At 42.3% G+C, this 20,752-nt stretch overlaps 1 protein-coding gene across 1 annotated transcript in view; it reads left to right on the forward strand.

Annotated features, from left to right (window-relative positions):
* Positions 1-3,660: 3,660 nt before the first annotated feature.
* Positions 3,661-20,752, forward strand: part of TTC1 (tetratricopeptide repeat domain 1) — a 31,833-nt gene continuing 14,741 nt past the window's right edge. The window contains exons 1-5 of the mRNA XM_084268798.1: positions 3,661-3,671; positions 4,286-4,618; positions 15,664-15,724; positions 17,447-17,559; positions 19,512-19,548. Of these exons, the coding sequence (XP_084124924.1) occupies positions 4,295-4,618; positions 15,664-15,724; positions 17,447-17,559; positions 19,512-19,548 (535 nt within the window). The 5' untranslated portion in view covers positions 3,661-3,671; positions 4,286-4,294. The remainder of the gene's footprint in view (positions 3,672-4,285; positions 4,619-15,663; positions 15,725-17,446; positions 17,560-19,511; positions 19,549-20,752) is intronic.

Consider the following 20,752-nt stretch of genomic DNA (forward strand, 5'->3'; position numbering starts at 1 on the left):
CACTCTTATCCAAACACATCTACTTATTCAGGATTATATGTTCTTGATTTTTTTTTTCAACAGGTGTTCCCTTAAACAAACATCAATGCTCTGAAAAATCCCTTGGCACCAAGAAGATTAAACAAATGATACTGAGTTTTCATTTTTTGTATATACACAATCTCCAGCTATTCATACACTTCCACTTACAGCAATGAATTAGAGGGTCTAACAGGGCAATTAAAGCAGTAACATGTTCCATGTTGGAACAAGTGAGATTTAGTGGCAAAAACTGGCAACTGCCCTCTAATCTCTGGGGTGTTTCTTACTAAACGCGTATGTTTGACAGTACTGTAAGACAACTCATTCTTGTCTTTCCCAAACACAAAGTAACCTATGAACACAACACTGCTGTAAGAAAAGTTAAACAGTGAAGGACAGAAAGTGAGACTTACAGATTCTAAGTTAGTACATGGTAACCTTAAAGACAGAAGTCACAGGCATTAACTGTACCCACACCAAACAAGGGGAGAGCAGCTCTCTGCCTCTTAATTTGCTAGCTGGAGGTGGGCAGAGAGCCTCTGCTCCTCCTGGTGGGTGTCTATTTCCCAAAAGTAGTGAAGCTTTTGGGATTTTACTTCAAGGTAGCACTGAGAAGCAGTTCCATAGGAGAGAGATTCAGACTTTCCCTGAGCTGCAGCTTGCTCAGAGCTACCTCAGGGGGACCCAACAATCCTAAACAGCACCCATGAGGATCACAGGTCACTCTGCTAACACAGACTCTTGGGGACACCCCCATCTTTATTAAAGTGGGACTGTGGGAAAGCTTGTGCTTATATCTACACCTAGGATAAGGATTCATAAAGGAATAACCAACCCTAAACCAGAGGAGGGAACTGGAGTTCTGGTGAGTTGCATCTTTTCCCCTGTGTTGTGTTGGGAGAAGCAAAATGCTGAACAGACTCCAGTTATAAAGTGCAGGGAGCTCCAAGGTGTCTCCAGATCAGAGGGGACACAGGAAGAAAATTCATATGGTAAAATCTGCTAGTTTTTTTTTTTCCACAGTTCTCTCTATGAAGTCAGTAAGATGGTATGTTTCACCAAAGCTGGGGAACTCTATTTAAAAATTTGATGATAAAGAAAAATTGTCAGTCATTTTGGAATAGTAACCACATGGAATAGGAGCCAAAGGCAGCAGATGGATTTTGGACAGTGTGCAACAGGGCTGGCCAAGGACTGGATTTGGAACCATGGCATTCCTGAAAAGCAAATATTCCTAGACCTGGCTCCCACTGAGTTGGAAGTTGTGTGGAAGCTAGAAACCCCCACCTCACATGGAGGCAAGGTAGTATCTTGCCACTGATCATCAGCAGCTGAAAACTTCCAAGGAAGTCCAATTCCTGTAGAGTTTTTTCTGGCAAAGAAACTCTTTTAGAAAAGGCAAAATAAATGCTGGCACACCTCCCTGGATGGGCTCCTGTCCCCTGATGTCCGGCATTATTCTTAGCAGTTCAAATCCTTCTGGAGGTGAAACACTGTAACTTATTCAAACCCCTGTGCTCTTTGCACAGCCAGAGGGGATTTAAATAGCATTTCAGCGAATTCAAAACTGCACGGACTGATCTTGCACCACAGCTGTAATTTCCCTCTCCCTTTTCAAACAGCACAGTATTTAGCAGGACAGCGCAAAGGTTCAGAAATAATTCTCTGTAAGTCAGAATAAATTACACACTGGTAGCAGAACGGCAGAAAGGCACATTTTTGTGGGCTAAATCATTGCAGCTGGGATGTTGCAGAATGCTGAATCTACTTTTTTTATCCAGAGAGAGAGGGAGAAAAACCAGCTATAGAGCTCCTGCTTGCTTTCACTGTAACTCGCGAAGTGACCGCGAAGTGTTCCAGCCTCTCAGTAACACCCACATCCATCACTGGCACCAACACATTCATCAGAAATGTCCATCTGGAAGCAGTAGTTAAACAAATGAAGACCAAAAATGAATCTGGCATCCAACTCTTCAATTTTGAAATGCCAAACATCCCCCAGGACCTTCAGGGAACCACCCTCTCAATGAAAAGATTGATTACCTTCTGTTTTTAAGGACCTGTGTTCTCTAAGGATAATCCCTGACCACGTCCTACCGATCAGAAAAGATTCCACCTAACCCAAACCTGGAACAGTCTATACAGCACAAGAACTTTTTGGTTGTTGGGGTTTGATATTAAATTGGTCTTTCTTAAATTAGAGCATTTAAGAACTTATTTAGAGGAACATTTTAACCTTTATCTTTCATTAGAACTTGTTTACTGAAAAGCCATTTAGACCAAGAAAAACCTTGTAAGAATATGCCATAACTGCCTCGTGGCTTGACATAGCTCAATAAAAAGGCACTGCTTCACATGCCTTCAACTTCAAAACTTGTGAAAGCTCAGTTTTGTTTCAAACCTTGGAGATTAACATTTGTGGGGTACACAAGGAACACACACAAAACAAGATGAAAGGCAGTTTTCCTCCAGTGCTTGATTAAGCAACTCAGTTTTCACATGTGCCTGGAACAGAAGAATCAAACCGCAAGTCCACACCAGAAACAACCAGTTCAGCTATCACATGTACACTAAATAGTCACTGGACAAGGGAACCACCACGTTTAAGCATTGCTGGCAAAAGAACCTGCCTGAAACAACAGCACCAATCTGCTGCTGTAGACACAATCCCCCTTTAGCCCACCTGCCAAGACTTTCCTATTATCTTCTTCTTTCCCTGCCTCAGCTGGTCACGAGGAAAGGCTGAGTGAATTGGGGCTGTTCAGCCTTGAGAAGAGACGACTAAGAGGGGATCTTATTAATGTTTATAAATATCTTAAGTGTGGGACACAGGGGGAAATGACCAGCCTCTTCTCAGGGGTCTGTGGGGACACAACAAGGGGCAATGGCCTCAAGTTGGAGCACAGGAAGTTCCACACCAATCTGTGGAAGAACTTCTTCATAGTGAGGGAGCCCTGGGACAGGCTGCCCAGGGGTGTGGAGTCTCCTCTGGAGATATTCAAGGCCCATCTGGACGCTGATCTGTGCAACCTGTCCTAGGGGCCCTGCTTTGGCAGGGGGTTGGACCCCATGGTCTCTGGAGGCCCCTTCCAACCCCTACGATTCTGTGATTTGTTTTCACCCCGATTCATCTCTTCATGCCAGGTAGTACGTGGCCGAGCCCACGCCTCTCCCACTACCTCCCGCATCACCCCTGGCCCTACCCTGCTTTATTTCCCACACCCCCATCCCTCAGCCGCTGCCTGGCGAGTCCGAGCAGCGGCCTTACCCCGGGCGGGCTCTACCGCCCCGCGGGCTGCCCGTCGCTGTAACCGTGCCTGGCCCCCTGAGGCGCCTCTGAGGCGGCCGCCCCAGTTACCTGCCCTGGTGCCGAGGGGGCGGTGGCAAGGCGCAGCTTCTAACCTTGCAGGGAGCTCAAGTAACTACAAGAGAGCCCCTCCCGGGCGCGCAGAAGGGCTGTGCCAGCAGCCCGGGAGCGGGAGCGGGAGCCGGAGCCCGGTCCGCCTTGCCTGAAGCCGCCCGGCCCTGCCAGACTGCAAACCCCAGCAGCCCCCGCGCGGCCCCCTCCTATTGGCCGGCGCCAGCAGGAAGTGGCCGGCGGGTTAAGGGTGAGGAGCAGGCGGCAGCCGTGGCCGGAAGGGAAGGTGCAGGTCTCTGCCGGGGCCGGGGGGCAGCCTGGGGTGGGCTGGCCGGGGGGGCTGTTGGCGGTGTTGGGAGGGGGTGGGGAGCGCTGGCCGCAGCTCAGCCTCTTCTCTCAAGGGGCTGGGTAGGGCTGAGATGACAGAGCCGGGAGCGGCTGCTCGGGGCCTGGCCCTGGAGGGGGCTCATAGCGGGGCTCATGATGGGGCTGAAGGGGGGTGAGGCGCGGGCGGGGCCTGTGGCGGCGGCGGGGGCTCGCTGCGGGAGGAGGGGGCCCGGCCAGGCGGGTGAGGGGTGCTGGGGCCTGCGGGTTGGCAGGTGTGCGTCACTTCAGCCCCGGCGCGGAGGACAGGCCGTGCCCTCGGGCAGTGCGTGCCGGTCCTGGGAATCGGAGCTCGTGAAGCAGCTTCTTTACGGGGACCGCGGTGTATTGGCCCCGCTTCGCTGTACGGCGCTTTATGGAAGCGTGTGCAAGCTGCTCCCTCTTCTGGGGGGTAATAGTTTCCTTCAGCTGATGTCAAGTGTCCTTCTAAGTGCTCCACAGATTTATTTGCTGGCAAGGCGTTTATGTTCTGCTTATTGAGGGTTGTTTCTTTCTCGTTTCTGAAAATATAACTCCTCCAAGGAGTCCGACATGGAAGAGTTTAAAGATGCAAGTTCACCTGAAGAATTGCTCAGTCACTTAAAGCTTGCTGATCAGAAGTCTTCAGAGGCTGCCCCCAAAGGGGCCCAGAGTCCCCAAAACGTTGAGAGTGGATATATAGCATCTTCAGCCAAAGATCCCACAACAGCAGATGAGTGTTTCCATGACTGCCATGACTCCTTTGATGCAAAAGAGCCTGTGCTGGATGATGAAGGGGATTTACAGAATGGTGAGAATAGCTCAAAGAAGCAGACAGAACTAGATGAAGAATACTTACTAGAACTAGAAAAAGATATGCCAGAGGAAGAAAAACAGGTAATCCAAAGTACCAATCTTGAATATAAAAAGATACCTTTTCACTGTCATGTTTCAGCATGGCCTGTGACAGGCATGAAAAGTGACTTTCAAAACTCTCATATGCACCTAGTTTCGCTGTTCTTAAACTAATTCTTTTAGGTAACAAATATTTTTGTTAGCTTTCCTTGCTGATCTTAATCATCACATTCCATTGCAGATTTTTGTGTACTTTCACCACTCTGTCAGGTTAGTGTGACTCAGGGATTATAAGAAACAAAAATCTCCCTGTTCCATGTTACTTGGTTTGTGTGCATTCTTTGTTTTCACCTGATTAGTTGCAAGGTACTTTTCCAGACCTCAGAGCAGGTTTCAGGATAGCTTTTGCATCTGAAGGGCTAGTTTACATAAACACAAGTAATTGAAAAGTATCCCTGTAGTTTACTCAAGCTTGAAATGTGTGGGTTTATTTACTTTTAGCATGGTTACACTGGACAAAATGTTTGGTTAACAAACTGTGTAATGTGTGAAGTAACAAAATGGGTCCCCTGGGGAAGTCCAACAGCCTCTGTAATCACATTTACTCCCCTGTAAGTCTGTGAACCATTTTCCCCCCCCTTCCCCCCACTTCCCAGTGGTTTTCAGGATTCTAAGATCTTGTGGTCATCAAGTAGCTAGAAAAAAGGAAAAAAAAATTCTAACGTTGAGAAAACTTGTTAAATCACTGTCAGCCTTGGCCTGTGTGCAATTGAGTAACGCAGGGAATTTCTGCTGGTACTTATGTTCTCACAGCAAGTGGTAGAAAGCTTTCTACTGATTTAGGGGTTCCTTTTTTCCTAATATTTTTTTCAACTTTTGTTTGTATATTGTGGCAAAGACATTAAACTAAAATCTACGTCCCAGCATACAACTCTTGTAGCTCTCTTTGTCTTTGAAACTATTTTCAATGTGTTATATAGTTTGGCCTCTTGAACAGATCATGTTTCAAAGAACTGGTCCAGCCTCTTAAAATCTGATTGAATCATCCAAATGAGGGGTTATTTGTACTGAAAATTGAAATAGTGACAGAACTTTGGAGTTGGAAAGACTGAATTCTGACGTGTTGTGACAGGAGAAGGGAGGACTCCTGTAGGCATGAGTTATATCTCGCTGTAATAAAGGAAACAGTTGTTACTGAAAGGCAAGCTGCACAGCTTGCACCATAGGTAACATACCTCATAACTGATATGATGAAGGAAGGAGAGTGGAGTAAAGAATGGCAGCTGGCAAGAGAGAGAGACAACATCTTAAGAAAGCATTACTTGGCAGAGAAAAAGATTGTGTAGTGTAGAGCTGTATAGTTTGTATTCTGGAAACTCCTAAATCATCTGGAGCAGTAGAGGAAATTACTATTGTAATGGACAAGTACTACTGAAATGAGGCATCTGATGAAGAAATGAAGAGTCACAACATTTTTAAGTGCTGAAAATATTATTAATTTATTGGGGCTTACCTGTCATACACAAGCAGGCTGATCTTTTCTAGTTCAACTGATGTGGTGAAGCTGGACTACCCTTTCTGAACTATTGGCCAGCCCTGTCTGTGTTGTATAAGTAAATAAATGCTGGCTCTGCATTGCCCAAAAAAGCTGGAAAGGAAGGGTGGCTTGGCAGTAACTTCACTCCTCCATGGTCTTACTGTCAGCTACTGTAAATAGAGAATGAGGGGCAGAAATATGCAGAGCTAAGATGCCAGAGGCAATCAAACATCTAAATTGCTTGTTACAAACCAATATAGAGAAATTTAGTCGAGCTGTGGCTTGCATAGTTCCCTTGCTGGTAGGGTGAGATTTCTGACCAAAACACAGCAGTGAAGGCAAAGTAGTTTTTCAGTGAAGATGTTCATTAACATCTTGTTAATATAGAAGTTCTTTGAGGTGGAAAAGCCATATGGGACTAGTGGGGAAGGGGAATGTGGAATATAATCTCTTTGAAGCAAGAATGTGACTAAATGTAACACTTTGCTGCTTCACCTTGTGGAAATCATTTCATATCTGTCTCTCAGTGTTGACATCTGTAAAATGGGTATAGTGAAGCCTGCAAGTTGTAGTACTTTGAGGTCTAATAAAGAATAATGGGGAGGAGTGGGGGGTGGGAATCTCAAGAGGTTTTGGTGCATCCTTTGTCCCAAAACAGCCTCTGGAGAGTTCAGCCAGTCCAACATCCTGCTCAAAGTTAGATCAAGTAGATCAGCCTGCCCAGAGCGGTGTAGATTTCTCAGAGCCTGGAGATTAGACAGCCTCTCTAAACCCCTCATGGTGGAAATGTTTTTGCCTCATATTTCATTAGAATTTCCTTTGTTACAACTTGTGACCACTGGCTCTTCTTTTTCTGTGTGCCTCCAGCAAGAGTCCAGCTGCATTTCCTCCAGTGATGAAGTCTCCCAAGTCACTTTTTCCTAAGGCTGAGCAAAGGATTCAGTTAGGTGCTGAACACAGGGCAATCATCACCTTCCTTGACCTACTTGCTACACAAAAAAACCCCAACACATTGCCCTTGCATCTCTTCCAATTTAGATTAAGCAGTTCTTTTTTTTTTTTCTGCTTGTATTGTTTGTACAACAAGGAGCATTGTCATCATAAGTCCTGATGTGGCTTCTGCAGCACCCTCTAACTTGAAGGCAGCTTGAGAGTTTCATAGCCAAAATGCTAAAACTCAGGGGGAATTATGCCACAGAATTAATCTCTAGTAAGAGCAACAGGCTTGGAAATTGTGTCTTAGTTTTCATGCTGCTCTTGTTTCTGTTACATTGTTAGGTAATCATTTAATTTTGCACATCAGGGTTTTTTTGCATGAGCAAAAGAATCATGAGTGTTGGATACTTGTATTCAGCTGTGTGTAATGCCATTGAAAGGTGCTGTGGGAGTGTAAAGCAATAATTGTTTAAAGCTGGAAAGATTTCCTTAGAGAAAGTATTGCATCAGCTGCAGTTGTCATCTTTCTGTAGGTTTATTTCCAGTGGTGTGGAGCAGTTGTGCCTTTCAGCCTGGTTTATATTCCATCTCTTAATATCGCTGTGACAATTAGATTGGTAATACCTATATTGTAAACTTCATATTCCATGGAGAGCTTTCTGAGGGGATGCTATAAGCACTCTTTAAAATATAGCTTTTTTTTTTTTCTCTAACAGAATATTGGTAGTATCTCTCATAAGCAGAGCTTGAGAATCCAAAAACTGGAGTTACTTACAGCAGTTATTCTACCTATTGAAGTAGCCCACTTGTGTGATTTCATCCTGCACCACTGTATGTTATTTGTGTAGTAAAACCATGGGGATCAGTTATTCCTGAATTGCTACTCCAGCTTTTGTCATAATATTTGGAGTTGATGATTACAAATTTAATTTTATTTTTAAAAGTGAAGTGTTCTATCTATTTTGATTATGACAAGAATCTGTGAAAAATTTTAAGAAAAAATACTGCAGTTTTGTTCTGCTCACAGCTGCCATCCATCCACCTATTCAGAACTTCCCAAACATTTTAAACCTCCCTCCAATTACTCAAAAGGTCATTTTTGAGAAGGGCAACATGAAGCTTTTTTCAGGTGGAGACAATGAAGCAGAAATATTCAGAACTCCTGTATTTGACTGTTTAGGTTGTGAGCAGACACTGGGGAGCAGTGCTGTGTGTGGTGCTCAGGCTGCCCTTGGTGAGGTACTCTCAGCCCCCTGCTGCCTCTGTGGTTGTGCTAGCACAGTCCTCTGCCTGAGTGCGCAGGGAGCCGGTTGGGGGAACAATCTGGATGAAAAATAATGCTATATTTTTTAATCAAGGGTGGTGCTGGTAGAAGTAGACATCAGATGGCAGCCTTGTCATAGCATAGGGGGCTACATGGATTCTATTTTTCCAACTGGACTGCTTGGCTAAATAAGAAAAGCTTCCTGTGAACTGTGCTTCCAGCACCAATGTAATGGTTTGGTCTGGGTGTTTGTGGAGTTTGGCTTTTTTAGTCTAAGCCTGTTGTTCTGTTTTAGCAGCTTTAATAAACCAGCTCTTTTAAGCTGTGTTCTCCAGGCTGTATGTTCTACTAGGCTGTAGAAAAGAGAGTCTGTTCTGGAGATGCAAAGACAGATCCTAGTCCTTGCTCTGTGTGTTTACGCGTATCCTGTGTGCAAGCTTTCATGGTAGAAGCTCGAAGTAGAAATCCTCACCCATGCAGAAGGTGCTGCAGAGATCAAAGTGAAGGACTATTCAGTGGTGTATTTTCTCCTGGTTATATTTTGAGAGCCCCATACAGTGAGATTTGTAACTTTAAACAACAGGAATTGCTTCCAGGGAAACAGTACCAATTCCGCAAGAAGTCTCCTCTGCACAAGGAAGCACAACCAGAACTCGAAGGGGTATTAAGACACAAACCTGCAAGAAATATTCTTAAAAGCAGATGTAACACAGAGCCTGGTTACTTGCCTGGGCTTGCAACTCTGAGCTTTGTAAGAACTAAGCAGCCTGAAACAAAATCCACTTTTATAAGATTTCATTGTTGTTTTTCTCAAGCCAGTTGCTGCCTCAGCAGAGGCACTGAGCGGCAAATTGCTTTTGATGCATTGCAAACAGATTTTTCTGGTTAGTTGTCACTGACAGTGATGGCTTTGACATTGGTCTGGTCTGCAGAATTAATCAGAAGACACTCAACAGCTGTTACATGGTAATTGTTTCAATCTGACCTGGTCCTCTTCTGGAAGGACACCCATTAATTATGAGTTTATCCAGCAGCACGATTCTGAATCCCTTGTGCTCTTCCATCATGACAGATGTTGTCCTATTCTTTGGGCCTTGTCTAGCAAAGACTTAAGCACCTAGCCTAGTAAGCTCTTGTTTTGGCCACTGAACACTCCTTTCTTGCTGCTTAAAGACCCTGGCATAAATATCTAACATTCCTCAAAAGCAGTTCCCTTCTTTGGGCTGTTGCATGTGCATTAGAGCCACAGTTGGCTATAATCATGCTCAGCTTCTATTTTAACACTAGGAAATGTGTCAGCAGGACAAGAAACATGGCTCTAATAGAGGAGATTATTGTTTAATATCTTGTTAGCAACTCTGTAAGAATTAAGTGAAACATCTTTGAGAAATAGTATTTTTGAGTCATATCTAAGTTCTTCAGTTGTGGGCTAAGCAGTAAAACTTTTCTGTCTTGGTTTTTTTCCAGAAGCTCTAGAATGTGTTAGAGAACATTGTCTTCATCATGAAATTTCCCTTAAATTGCTTCCCTCCTCACCCTTTCTTCCCCATGTTTCAGGTTGATCCCATTGTTTATCCGTAAGTTAAATCATCTGTACAGAATTTGCCTTTCTAGTAGTTGAAGAACTGTTCTGGTATTTCTTCTGAGCTGGCTTCTCGTAGGTAGTCACTCATTTCAGCATTTGGTGTTGGTCCAAGTTCCATCTGTCCATTTAGTACAGTAACCTTGGTTCTTCAAAGTTGCTGTTTTTTCCATGGTATTTATAAAATGAAAGCTATGGTATGAAATGGAAAATAGGATGCAACAAAGTGAGTCCCACTTTGGAGCAGTCCTCAGGTGCTGATCACTTGGTCTTGGAACTCTTCCCAGGAGGAATTACGTGGTTGGGCCAAAAACCCAAGAGATTAATACATGAGGCAATCCAACCGACTGTGCAGCAGTAACATGATTACATGTATAGTCCTTATTGGCATTTGTCAGTTATTTCTTTTGTTAACCATTCTCATCAGCATTCAAGATGACTTTGTATAGAAATAAAACTTGGAAGGCAGTTTTGAAGGTGTCTGAGTGCAGTCTTGTGAAATATAATAAACAGTGATCCCCTTATTCAAATGACCTACTTTAATAACCTGAATCCTGTGTTCAGTACAGCACCAGTACTAAATATGGTGTTGTTTTGGTCAAATAGGAGGAAAAGATGGATTGCTGTACTGAAACTGCCCTGTCTTCCAGCTTGCAAAATAGAACAAAACATCCCATTATGTTTTTCTGAGGTAATCAAAGCTTGGAGACTTATATTTGAGAAGTATATCTCTATCTGCTGGAACAATGAATTTCACATGCTGGTGAGAAGAACCTGGATAGAATCTGCAGCTGCAATCTCCCTGTAGTTAAGTGACATTTTTAAGCTAAAAAAAGTCTTTTGCTGGATTGCAGTTTAATAGAAAGAGAGGAAAAGGACCTATTCATCTTTCTTGCAGTGCTGGTGCCTGATTTTAGTCTTGCATCCTTTTTTGCATTTCTCTGGAAGATGCTGATACTGTCAAATTGAGACCTTTTCAACTTGTGGTGACGGTGAAGTGGTCAGCTCCACTCTTCTGCCCGAGGCTGTTGCCTCTGGAACCAGAAGGGCTGAGTGGCATGTATTGTCACTCAGGAGCAGTCACAGCTAGTCTGGCGTGTTAACTTAAACTGACTGTCAGGGATGGACGTGACCTATTGTCTCTGGAAGTGCTGCCTGCAATTTCAGGGGAATGGAGTGATTTGGCAGTAAGAGACTAACGTGTCTTTGCCACCGGGTTGAGCAGCGTCCAGCAAGGTTTGTTCCTTCCCCTCTGAGCACAGAGGGCAGGTTTGGCACAGTGCACACTGGAGCAAGAATTGGAAAGTCATTTTTTGCGTGACTACAACCTTAAATTCCAACTAAACCCCTTAAATGCAAGATAGAGCAATAGCTTCCCAAAACTGCAGGGGGAAGCAGATGACTACTAATGGATGGCTTAAAAATAGAATCGGTGTTTGAAGCTGAAAAATATATTCCTTATCTATTTAAATTCCTTGCTTCTGTGCACCCTTTGAACTGGAGTAATTTTAAATTGGCTGCTACTTGGTGACCTTACAGAAGGGTACAGGAGATGCAGATGTGCATTGTCGCAGTGTGTCAAAAGCCTTGCAGAGAAGAAAGTATGCATTTGCTGCTCTTGACAAAACTGGAGCCAAGAACTGTTCCCTAGCAAAGTTAAATCAATTCATCAAATAAAATGCATAGGAACAGCCAGAGGAAGTGTAGTTGGAAGCATTACAAACTGAGGGTGTTTGTCCTTCCGCTCTCACCAGCTATATTTAAGGATTTCACTTCCAGCACTTTTATTTTATTGGTGACTTCCAAAACAAACAGGGAAAATGTGTGGGTTGCTTTCTTCTCTAATTGTAGAATAATCTTTTAATGCTTTTGAGTAGCTGAGATCCAGAGACTTGATGGTTTTGAGTAGTACTTTATTGTCAGAAGGCTTTTCATTATTCTGGATCAGACCTCAATCTTCAGCACCCCTTGCTTGTCAGGCAGTTTTATACTGTTACTAATTTATTCAGAATGTGGATGATTATAATTCAGTATCCAAGCCTGTAAATGTTTCAAATCAGATCCTTTAAGTATGATATTACTGGTTAAATGTAGTTATTTCTTCTGGACTTTAAAAACTGGAATTTTTTTTATTTTTTGGTGTATCAAAACCTAATACTTGCCACTTGGCATTTGTCATCTGTATGTTGTTAAAACATGCAAAAAAACCCCAAACCTTAAGATTTTGCTGACTTTAAGTAACAGGAAATCATAATGTCGTGTAAGTTGGGGAAGTTGTGCCTGACCCCAATGTTCATATATATGAGCAGCCTCAGGGAACACAGTGGGTCAAGATGTCTTTTCAGTAGGCAGAGCATACTAGGAGTTCAGTCTGACCTACTTCCCTGGCTGAGGAGAGGGTAGCCTGCCCTGCAGCTACCTAAATCTTTTGCTGAAAAATGAGTGGGTGGGGACACTGAGATGACATTGTGCAAAATTTGTCTCAAGGACAAGTCACTTGCAATCTTTTCACTCTGGGCTGATATGATTGCAGTAAACTGATGACCAGTCAGTTTGCAATTGTCCATGGAAGCTGGGAATGCAGCATACTGAGTGAAGAGATGTCTTGTAACAGCACTTTAGGTTTTGGTGGTGGTTTGGTTCAGGTTTTTTTACCCTAAATTTGAAGAGAAGAGAGATTCTAATGGCATCTATTGGAGCACTCCTTTCAGGTGAAATGTAAATTCTTGCAGAATAATTGACTTTCCACTGCTTTTGTGTTTTATATTTCTTTAACAGAAATTCCTAGGGAAGAATAAATTAGGTATTTATTTCACAAATACATATTGTGCTTTAGAGGGCAGCGTGCTTAGGAGGTGACCTGTTAATACACATGTTTTACATTTTGTGGAAAAGCCAGAGGAATTTGTTTTTAGGGATAGCCTGCTACTATTTATGGCTTCTGGGCCATACTTCAAATGCAAATCCAGAACGATGTGTGAGATACCACTTAGACTTTACCTTTTTGAAAAATACTGTGAAAACTTGTACAGTTTGAAACTTAAGGGACAGCCTAAAACTTGTAGTACGGGGATATCTTGAAAATGTTGCTCAAGCTGTAACAGAAACACAGGTTTTGAGCCAGGACCACATTGCTGCTTCCCAGGATGCTGAGCTGTAAAACCATGTATGGTGTTCTCACCAATGCTGCTGCCTTCTGAAACAGGCTTAGACAACACCTTTACTGGTCAGGTAGGCAGAAGTGACATTTGTGTCTAATAGTTATGTGACTAATAGTCCTCTATCCTTCAAGCTCATGCAGCTGGATTTACAGGCAGGAGGATATACCAAGGAACAGGCTTTCAGAGGAGAAAAGTTGGATGAATCATCAGCTTCCCAGTGTGACAGTCCTTAAGCTCTGCAGTTGCTCAGAACTTTCACCTGCCTGTGTTTTCCCAGCAAGCAGGGCCATACAACCACCTTGGTCTTTCTTTGGTGCTGTTGAGACTGTAAGTCACAATTGGCCCTCTTGGCTACCTGAGAAGGATTACCACAACTGAAGGCCTTTTTTTGTTGTTCCTTTTACTCTATTTTTTTTAAATATAAAGCTAATTCTCCTGAAGCCTTCAGCCTTCTTGCTGCAAACCACTTTTTACATTAGTATTTAATAAACTGGGGTAAACACTGAATATTTTGTAATTATTTTCATAAATGATGTAAAACAATTATAATAGAGGCAAAACTTTTCATCCAGTATTCCTTTTAATTTTTAAGGTGTCTGCATCAGGTGACCATCATTTTATATGAAAAGAAAAATTTTGTTGTTGTAGATTTGTAATTCTGCCTTATGCAAGAGTGAATCAGTTAATGGCACTTAAAGGCTGGTTCTAAATAGGTCATGAGCTGTGAAGTCAGTGGGGCTAGTGCTTCAAGCATTTCTTCTCTTGAGTGAGGGTTGTCTGTATGGAGCTTTCATGTTTTCCAGTTAGATCATCAACTCCAAACCTGCTCTGTGCTGAAATCCAGCTGCTTTGTTCACTGGTATGAAAATTACTTCTGTTGTGCTGACTTTCTAGATGTGTTCAAGATGTTTTGATAATTTCTCTCAACTCTGCATGTGGCAGTGACCTTGCTAGAGTTGTTCTGCAGTAGGTGTTCTGTCTGACACTTCGACAGTTTGGGTGCAGCTTTCAAGTGCAGTTATGTACTCGCTGTACAGAACAGCTGAATCCTGCACATACGCAAAGAACTTGTGCTTTTAATGTGGCTTGTGCCTTAAATGCTCAAATTTGTTTGCATGTTTGTATTTAGAAAGCACCAACTGGCTTGTGTACATCAGTGTAAGTGACATTGTGGAAGGACCTGTGCAGGTTTGTCAATCCACCCTGGAGAAAAGCCAGTTTCTAAATAATGATGCATATTCTGTCTGACCTATGTTTTGGTATCTGTGTTGGGATTCTTAAAATGTGAGGAGCAATGGGTATGAAAAACCATATTTAATAGAGGATAGGAAAAGTGTAGTGAGGCAGGCATGTATCAGGAGGGCTGGGTGATACTGTACTATGTAATTTTGGGTGTCACAACTGAATGCCATTTCCCCGAGCCCAGTTTTCAAAACATTGTGATCTGTTACTGCTAAGATGGTGACAGTGGTCGGGTGAATTACTTTCCAAAACCAGTAAAAGCAAGAGGAGAGAACCTCTGATTTTGTATTGTTTGTCAGCTACTTGGCATAGCTGTGAGATGGTGCAGTGCTCCACAAAGAGTACTATATTTAGCTGTTTCCAAGGAGATGTTCTGTGCGATATTGATAATTGCATTAATCCTTGATTTACACAATCTGCAGGAAAGGAAACTGCTCCTCTTCCTAGTGTTGCCTTTTTAATTGCTTAATGATCTGTAATGTATGGACACCTTGATTTAAATCCTTTGTGTGTGCACATGTGGGGGGGGCAAAGTCAGTGGTCAAATGATCATTTTTCTACCATAGAAGTGATTCATGAACATGAGCATTGCTTTTTGGTGTTCTTGTCTTCTATTGCCTTGGTTTTACTTGTGTGAGGTGTGTCTGCATGTGAAAGACTTCCATTGTAAATAGGTTGAAGGAGATGGCTTGATGGCATCCTGTGTTTTCTGTGTCAGAGGCTAAGAGCATTCATGTCAACTTCGCCTGTATGCCAAGAGTACTGTTAAGATATTCATGCTTGAAAACACCCCTCTGCTCAGCTTGTGCAATTTTCAGTGTGCAACAGAACAATCTTCCTGTCTCTGGGTCTAATGGTTTAGTTGCTCTCTGCATAAGCAATCTTTCAGGGCAGTATTGCCCATGGACCTCTTTCTAACACAGTCAGTTCAGCGTGCTTTGGGCATCTCTGAAAGTAACTATGAATTTCTGGGGTGGAGTTATATCAAGTAAAACTTTTGTGACTCTAAATCAAAAATATATTCTATATAGCTGGCTTGCACTGATGGAATTAATTGAGGTAGAAAGGAGAAGCAAACAGCCAGCTAGAAAGCTAACATATTAGTAATTCACTATGAATGCTTGTTCTGAATACTGTTGTCCACGAACTGGAGCTTTTTAATTGCTTTGTTGGTGTACTTCAGTGTTTCATGGGTATATAAAGCATGTCATGTCACAGTGACTACATGTAAGTGGTCTTGGTACTAGTTAAAATTCTTCAGGTTATATTTTATTCTGATTTCCATTCATACTTTATTTGGAACAGCAGCTGACCTACTTGTTCATTTCAATTAAATACTTTGAGACATTGTCTTTTCTTTTGTAGAAGAGAAGAAAGGAGAGCACAACGCTGAAGGAGAAAGGAAATGAGCAGTTCAAGAGAGGAGGTGGGTTGATGAACTTTTAACACCATATGCATGTTAGAGGATCTTAAATTAGTACTTGGCCATCATGGTGATGTTGCAGAAAACCCATAGGAAGATCTTACACCCTTCATTGTTTAAATTTATCATCTATATCGTTTTTCATTCAGCTCCAGAGAACAGGAGGAGATAGCAGACCTCCTTAAGAGCTAACATTAAATCACAAAGACTTGGATTACTAAAGCAGGATTCTCATGAAAGCAAAGTGTTTAAATCCAAGAACATGATACAGAATTGACTGCCTCCCAAGTGCCAGGGTTTCTTTTGCTCATGAAAAGAGGCTTCCACTGGGCTCTGAGTTTCACTAATGCGTGTGCTTAGACTGGATGCAGGACTCAGTGGCTGGGTAGCACACAGCTACATAGCCACTGAGTCCTTGGCACATTTGCATGTTTCTTTTTATACACTTTACACTTTATTTATGTGTGTATGTGTAGGTATATATAGACATCTGTATATACATAGGCACACATTTGTGTACATCTATATATTCTTGCATGTACATCTATATAAATACATATGTAAATGTGTATGTGTATGCTGAGATGTACACACACAGATGGGTGTATACAGAGATGTACATGTACACACACATACATACATTTAAAAGTGATTTTTGGCACCTTTCTTTTGTTCAATGTCCCAGTGGCTAGAGGATTCACAAAGAAACCAGGAAATGCAGATTCATACTTTCCTCAGTTAGCAGTAACACCAAGAACTAACTATCCCTTCCCAGAAGTATACCCTGATAACAGTCACCTTCCTGTTGGAGGTGTTATATTGTGTTGGGAGCACGAGATTCATGAGGAATGATTTGCCAGTTCAGGGCATCAGAGAAGGCTGAAGGGAACTGCTCCAACCATGAAAGCAGCAAGTCTGTAACTTTGGCTAAATCACCTTGTGAAGTGTCACCCATAGCTTCTTCCCAAGAAATTCTTTGGCAGATCTTTTCAGTGTACCTGTGCCTGCAAAAGTGCTTACTAATCAGAAATACACATCTCTCTAAGCACATGGGTGGTCACCAGCTAATGTGCAGGGAAAGAATTGCTTTGGTTTGAGGACAATGTGCTTTTCAGCTGGCAGGGTATTGTTCAGAGTCAGTATCAGGCTCTGCACTCTTGACTCTACCTTTATTAGAAAACGAGTCATCTAATAATCCCAGGTGGTTTACCAGTCATCCTTGCTTTAGACCAGACTTGATGATGGATGACCTTCAGGTGATAATGAATTTGTAGTGATGACCTTTATGTCAGTCATTGAAGATGATGTGGCAAATAAAATCTCCCATAGCTGCTTTGAAGCAGGTATTGGTGCAGTGTTATGTTTTAGCACATGCTTCCATCAGATCAAGGGTATGCTTAATCTGTAGAGATTCTACCCCTGAGGCTGGTACACAAATAGAATCAAGCAATTCCAGGGATGAGAATTATATGCACATAATACTGCACTTGTTACAGTAATCTCAGGACTATATTTCTGGGTTTTGAACAGTGTTGATTTTGAAATAACAAATTGTTCATCTATGTACTACTTACTGATGCACTTTGTCTGGGAGTAGCTACTGATTCTGTTTCAATATTGCATTGTCTATTGAGAAATGTTTCCAAAGAGATATTGGGCATGTGGCTTCCTGACAGTACTGGCATTTGAAATAGATGCTCTGTTTTGGTTTTTTTCCTTCTGCAGACTATGGAGAGGCAGAAGACTCTTACACGAAGGCTCTGCAGGTTTGTCCAGCCTGCTTCCAGAAAGATAGGGCTGTTTTATTTTCAAACAGAGCTGCTGCAAAAATGAAACAGGTGAATATCCTTTTTATGAAACACCCATGTATGGAATATATGACAAATGTGATAGGAAGTCATCAGGGGTGCATGTAGAAGAGCAAAGGAACTAGCTGTTTGCAGATTTTGCTGCTCGCTGGGTCTGTCGTGCTCCAGTAGCATGCTGGTGCACTCGGTTTTACTGAGGATGAATACAAACCTGAAAGTTGCAATTGGAACAGCTGTTCAGTGTTGCTCTGCTGAATTACATTTAAAATACTGATTTTTCTTTGATTCTTTCTAGTTTAATGAAATTCAAAGTTCATGTGGAACAGATGTCTTTATGCATGTTTAGTGTTTGCAGGCCAAGTATTAGATTGTTCAGAATTGTAGACAGTGTTTTTTCTAACAGCCTGGATTGTCATATACTTATCTTCATTTAATTCAAATACTTTGAGGCATAGGCAGGACTTCCTAACTATGACTTTAATTCAGCTAGTTTGCTTCCTTCACAGCTGCTGTACAGTAAGACACACTGGTGCAGTGTGGATAGAATGGCTACAGCTTTGTATATTTTCTGTTCCTTGACCAGGGACAGGTGCCCAGATGTTACTGGAATCAGCGATGCAGTTAGCATGGAAGGCATAGAGCACACTCTGTCTGAACAGAAACTTTCACCTCTTTAGAAAGAGGAGATACTAAGGATTCAGGAGAAATCACTCCTCTTTTTTTTTGCCTTTTTTAAAGATCAAATTATAGAAAAATAGCACAGTGACTCCTATCCTCAGTTTATTTACCCTCCTGCAAAGGGAGCTTTCTTCCACTATTGAGACACAGCTCTGTTTAGAAATGCACCTTGCCATATTTAAGCATAAATAAATAAATTCTTACTTAGCACAGAGTATTCTTTTTTTGGCTAGAATTATCTAACTTGCTGTTGGGATACTGAACTGTTTAAGCAGAAAAGAGAAAAATGTGTTGGAATCTTTAATAACAGAAGATGGAACCTTTCAAATTTGGAAGCTGTAAACTGAAACACTTCCTCATAACCCAGATGTTAAACTATTCATATATCTGGGAGACTAATCCAATAGTTCCCAAAGAGCCCAAGCTGATGAAAGAATTGTGCATATCTTAGTGTATCTGACCAGTATCGATCAGTGGAACCTGACACACCAGTTCATTACTCAGAAAATATGTTCATATTATTAATAATTTCCCCATTAAGTTTGCTCTTCCATACCTGCTGCACTCATTTGCTCTGCACTACCATAGAGTCTTGTGAGGCATTCTTCTATAAGGCAACTTCTGTCTTACAGAGGAGAAAAAAATTCCTTGGGTGTGGAAAGATTACTACTCCTTAGATGAACAGTGCAAGCACAGACCAGCGTGGGGGTGTTTTAAGCCCTCTTAGTTTGGATGAAAATAGGATCTCTGAGCTCTTCTGCTTTTTTCTCCTTGTTTCATGGTATGTAGGTTGCCTGGCTCTCACCTTGCAACCATGGTTATCCAGGTGCACTAAAATCTTGTCCCCACTGCTTGTGGAAGTCGCCTGCGTTATGCCTGGCGGAGAAAGCTGTGTTAGTGCTAAAGGCAGTGTCAGCTTCCCAAATGGCTTAGTGCTGCAGACAAGAATTTATCTGGGAGCCTTGGGAACCATCTATTCCAACCCCTTAACTACTTGACAAAGGTAGAAGGCTGGAGCTGGCTGGAGCCAAGGCCTGCGGATGTGACTCAGCCTTTTGAGTGTAGCTGGCTCGGCGCAGAGCGGTTAGTGGGGCAGCCGAGCAGTCTGAACACTGGCAGCCTTCACAGAGAGAAGCTAATCACTGGTGGAGAGCTTTGCATCAGAAGCAGTGGTAGTAAAAGCCTTGATTACATTAACATCCCAGTTCCTGGGAAGGCCAGACAAACCTTTGTGCTTGCAATTGTAAATTACCTGTTTCCCAAGAAATATGACTTAAGTGTGACAAAACTGCTTTGTGTTCTAGGACAAGACAGAAGCTGCCCTAAGTGACTGCACCAAAGGTACAATTTATTTTTTTTCCTGTGTGCTGTGCTTGTGCCAGATCTTTCATACATAAATTACAGCACTTAGTGCCCTACTGCAGAGCTGTAGTTTTGGGCATAAGGGTCTTTTAAAGGATTTATAGAAAGCTGTGATGAAAAACATCAGAATCTAGAGTTATTTATATTAATTTATTTTATAAAATGGCTATCAAATTTTTCCTGCCTGTAATAATTTACTTTCTATTCCCTTGTGCCACTAAGGCTGCTGTTTGTACTTCTTTTTAAATAGGACAGACTTTTTATTATGGAAGCTGTTTCCTTACACCTAAACTCGCTTCCACCTGCCATTGCCCCCCAAATCTGGGTTTAATCCTGGATTCCAAAGAACCACGAGCTTTTACAGAATTAAAAGCATTATCAGCTCCCTTTTATTGAAGGCACTTGCTCTGTCACAGGGTCTTACTCTGTCCCATTCTTGTCTTGTATCATTTTCTCTGAAAACTTCTGGTGAAATCATTTCAGCTGTGCATATGCTGGAGTATTTGTTAAAGCCCCCATGTCAGCTGGGGGAGAAAGTCTAAATTACCAATCAGAAAACTAACCCAGTGGCTGCTTGCCAGTACTGCTTGTGCAGTAAATAGGAGTTTGTACATGCTAAAAATGTTCTTGAAGGTAACAAATTCTAGCTGGCCTCTGTCACTCTGGGCTTTTGCCTTGTTTTAGTAGGGATGCTGTTTGAAAAGCGCTTCTGCTGATTTTAGAGTGGCTGAAAGGGAATCAGTCTGCTTTGCAGCAGTGAGACTTAAAGCTACCATCTCTTGACTCTCCCCAGGGACTTGCAAGCTGCAATGCAACACTTGGAGCACAGCACAGCAATTCACACTAACCTCCAACTTGCTGACTATAGCATTGTCTTTGTCCTTCCAGAAGAAAAAACCCTAGAATATTTAGCTAGATAATCCTGGATTTAATTGTCTTGAGAAGCACTTTAATGAGTAATTATAAAATGGGCAGTCTTTCATACTCCCTCTTTCTGTGATGAAAAATGGATGAAGGCATTGTTGGGAAATTACTGTTTGCAGGTTACTGTTTAGCATTCAGTCTTAACCACATCTGTAAATGCAGTCAGGGCTGCCAAGAGAATAAGGAAAGGAAAAACTTAAATTCAGTCAGTATGCCTTTCTCCTAAATTGTAGAGTTAATATAACCACTCGTGGATTCC

Source organism: Gallinula chloropus (assembly GCF_964237585.1).
Source record: "Gallinula chloropus genome assembly, chromosome: 10".
Classification (NCBI taxonomy): domain Eukaryota; kingdom Metazoa; phylum Chordata; class Aves; order Gruiformes; family Rallidae; genus Gallinula; species Gallinula chloropus.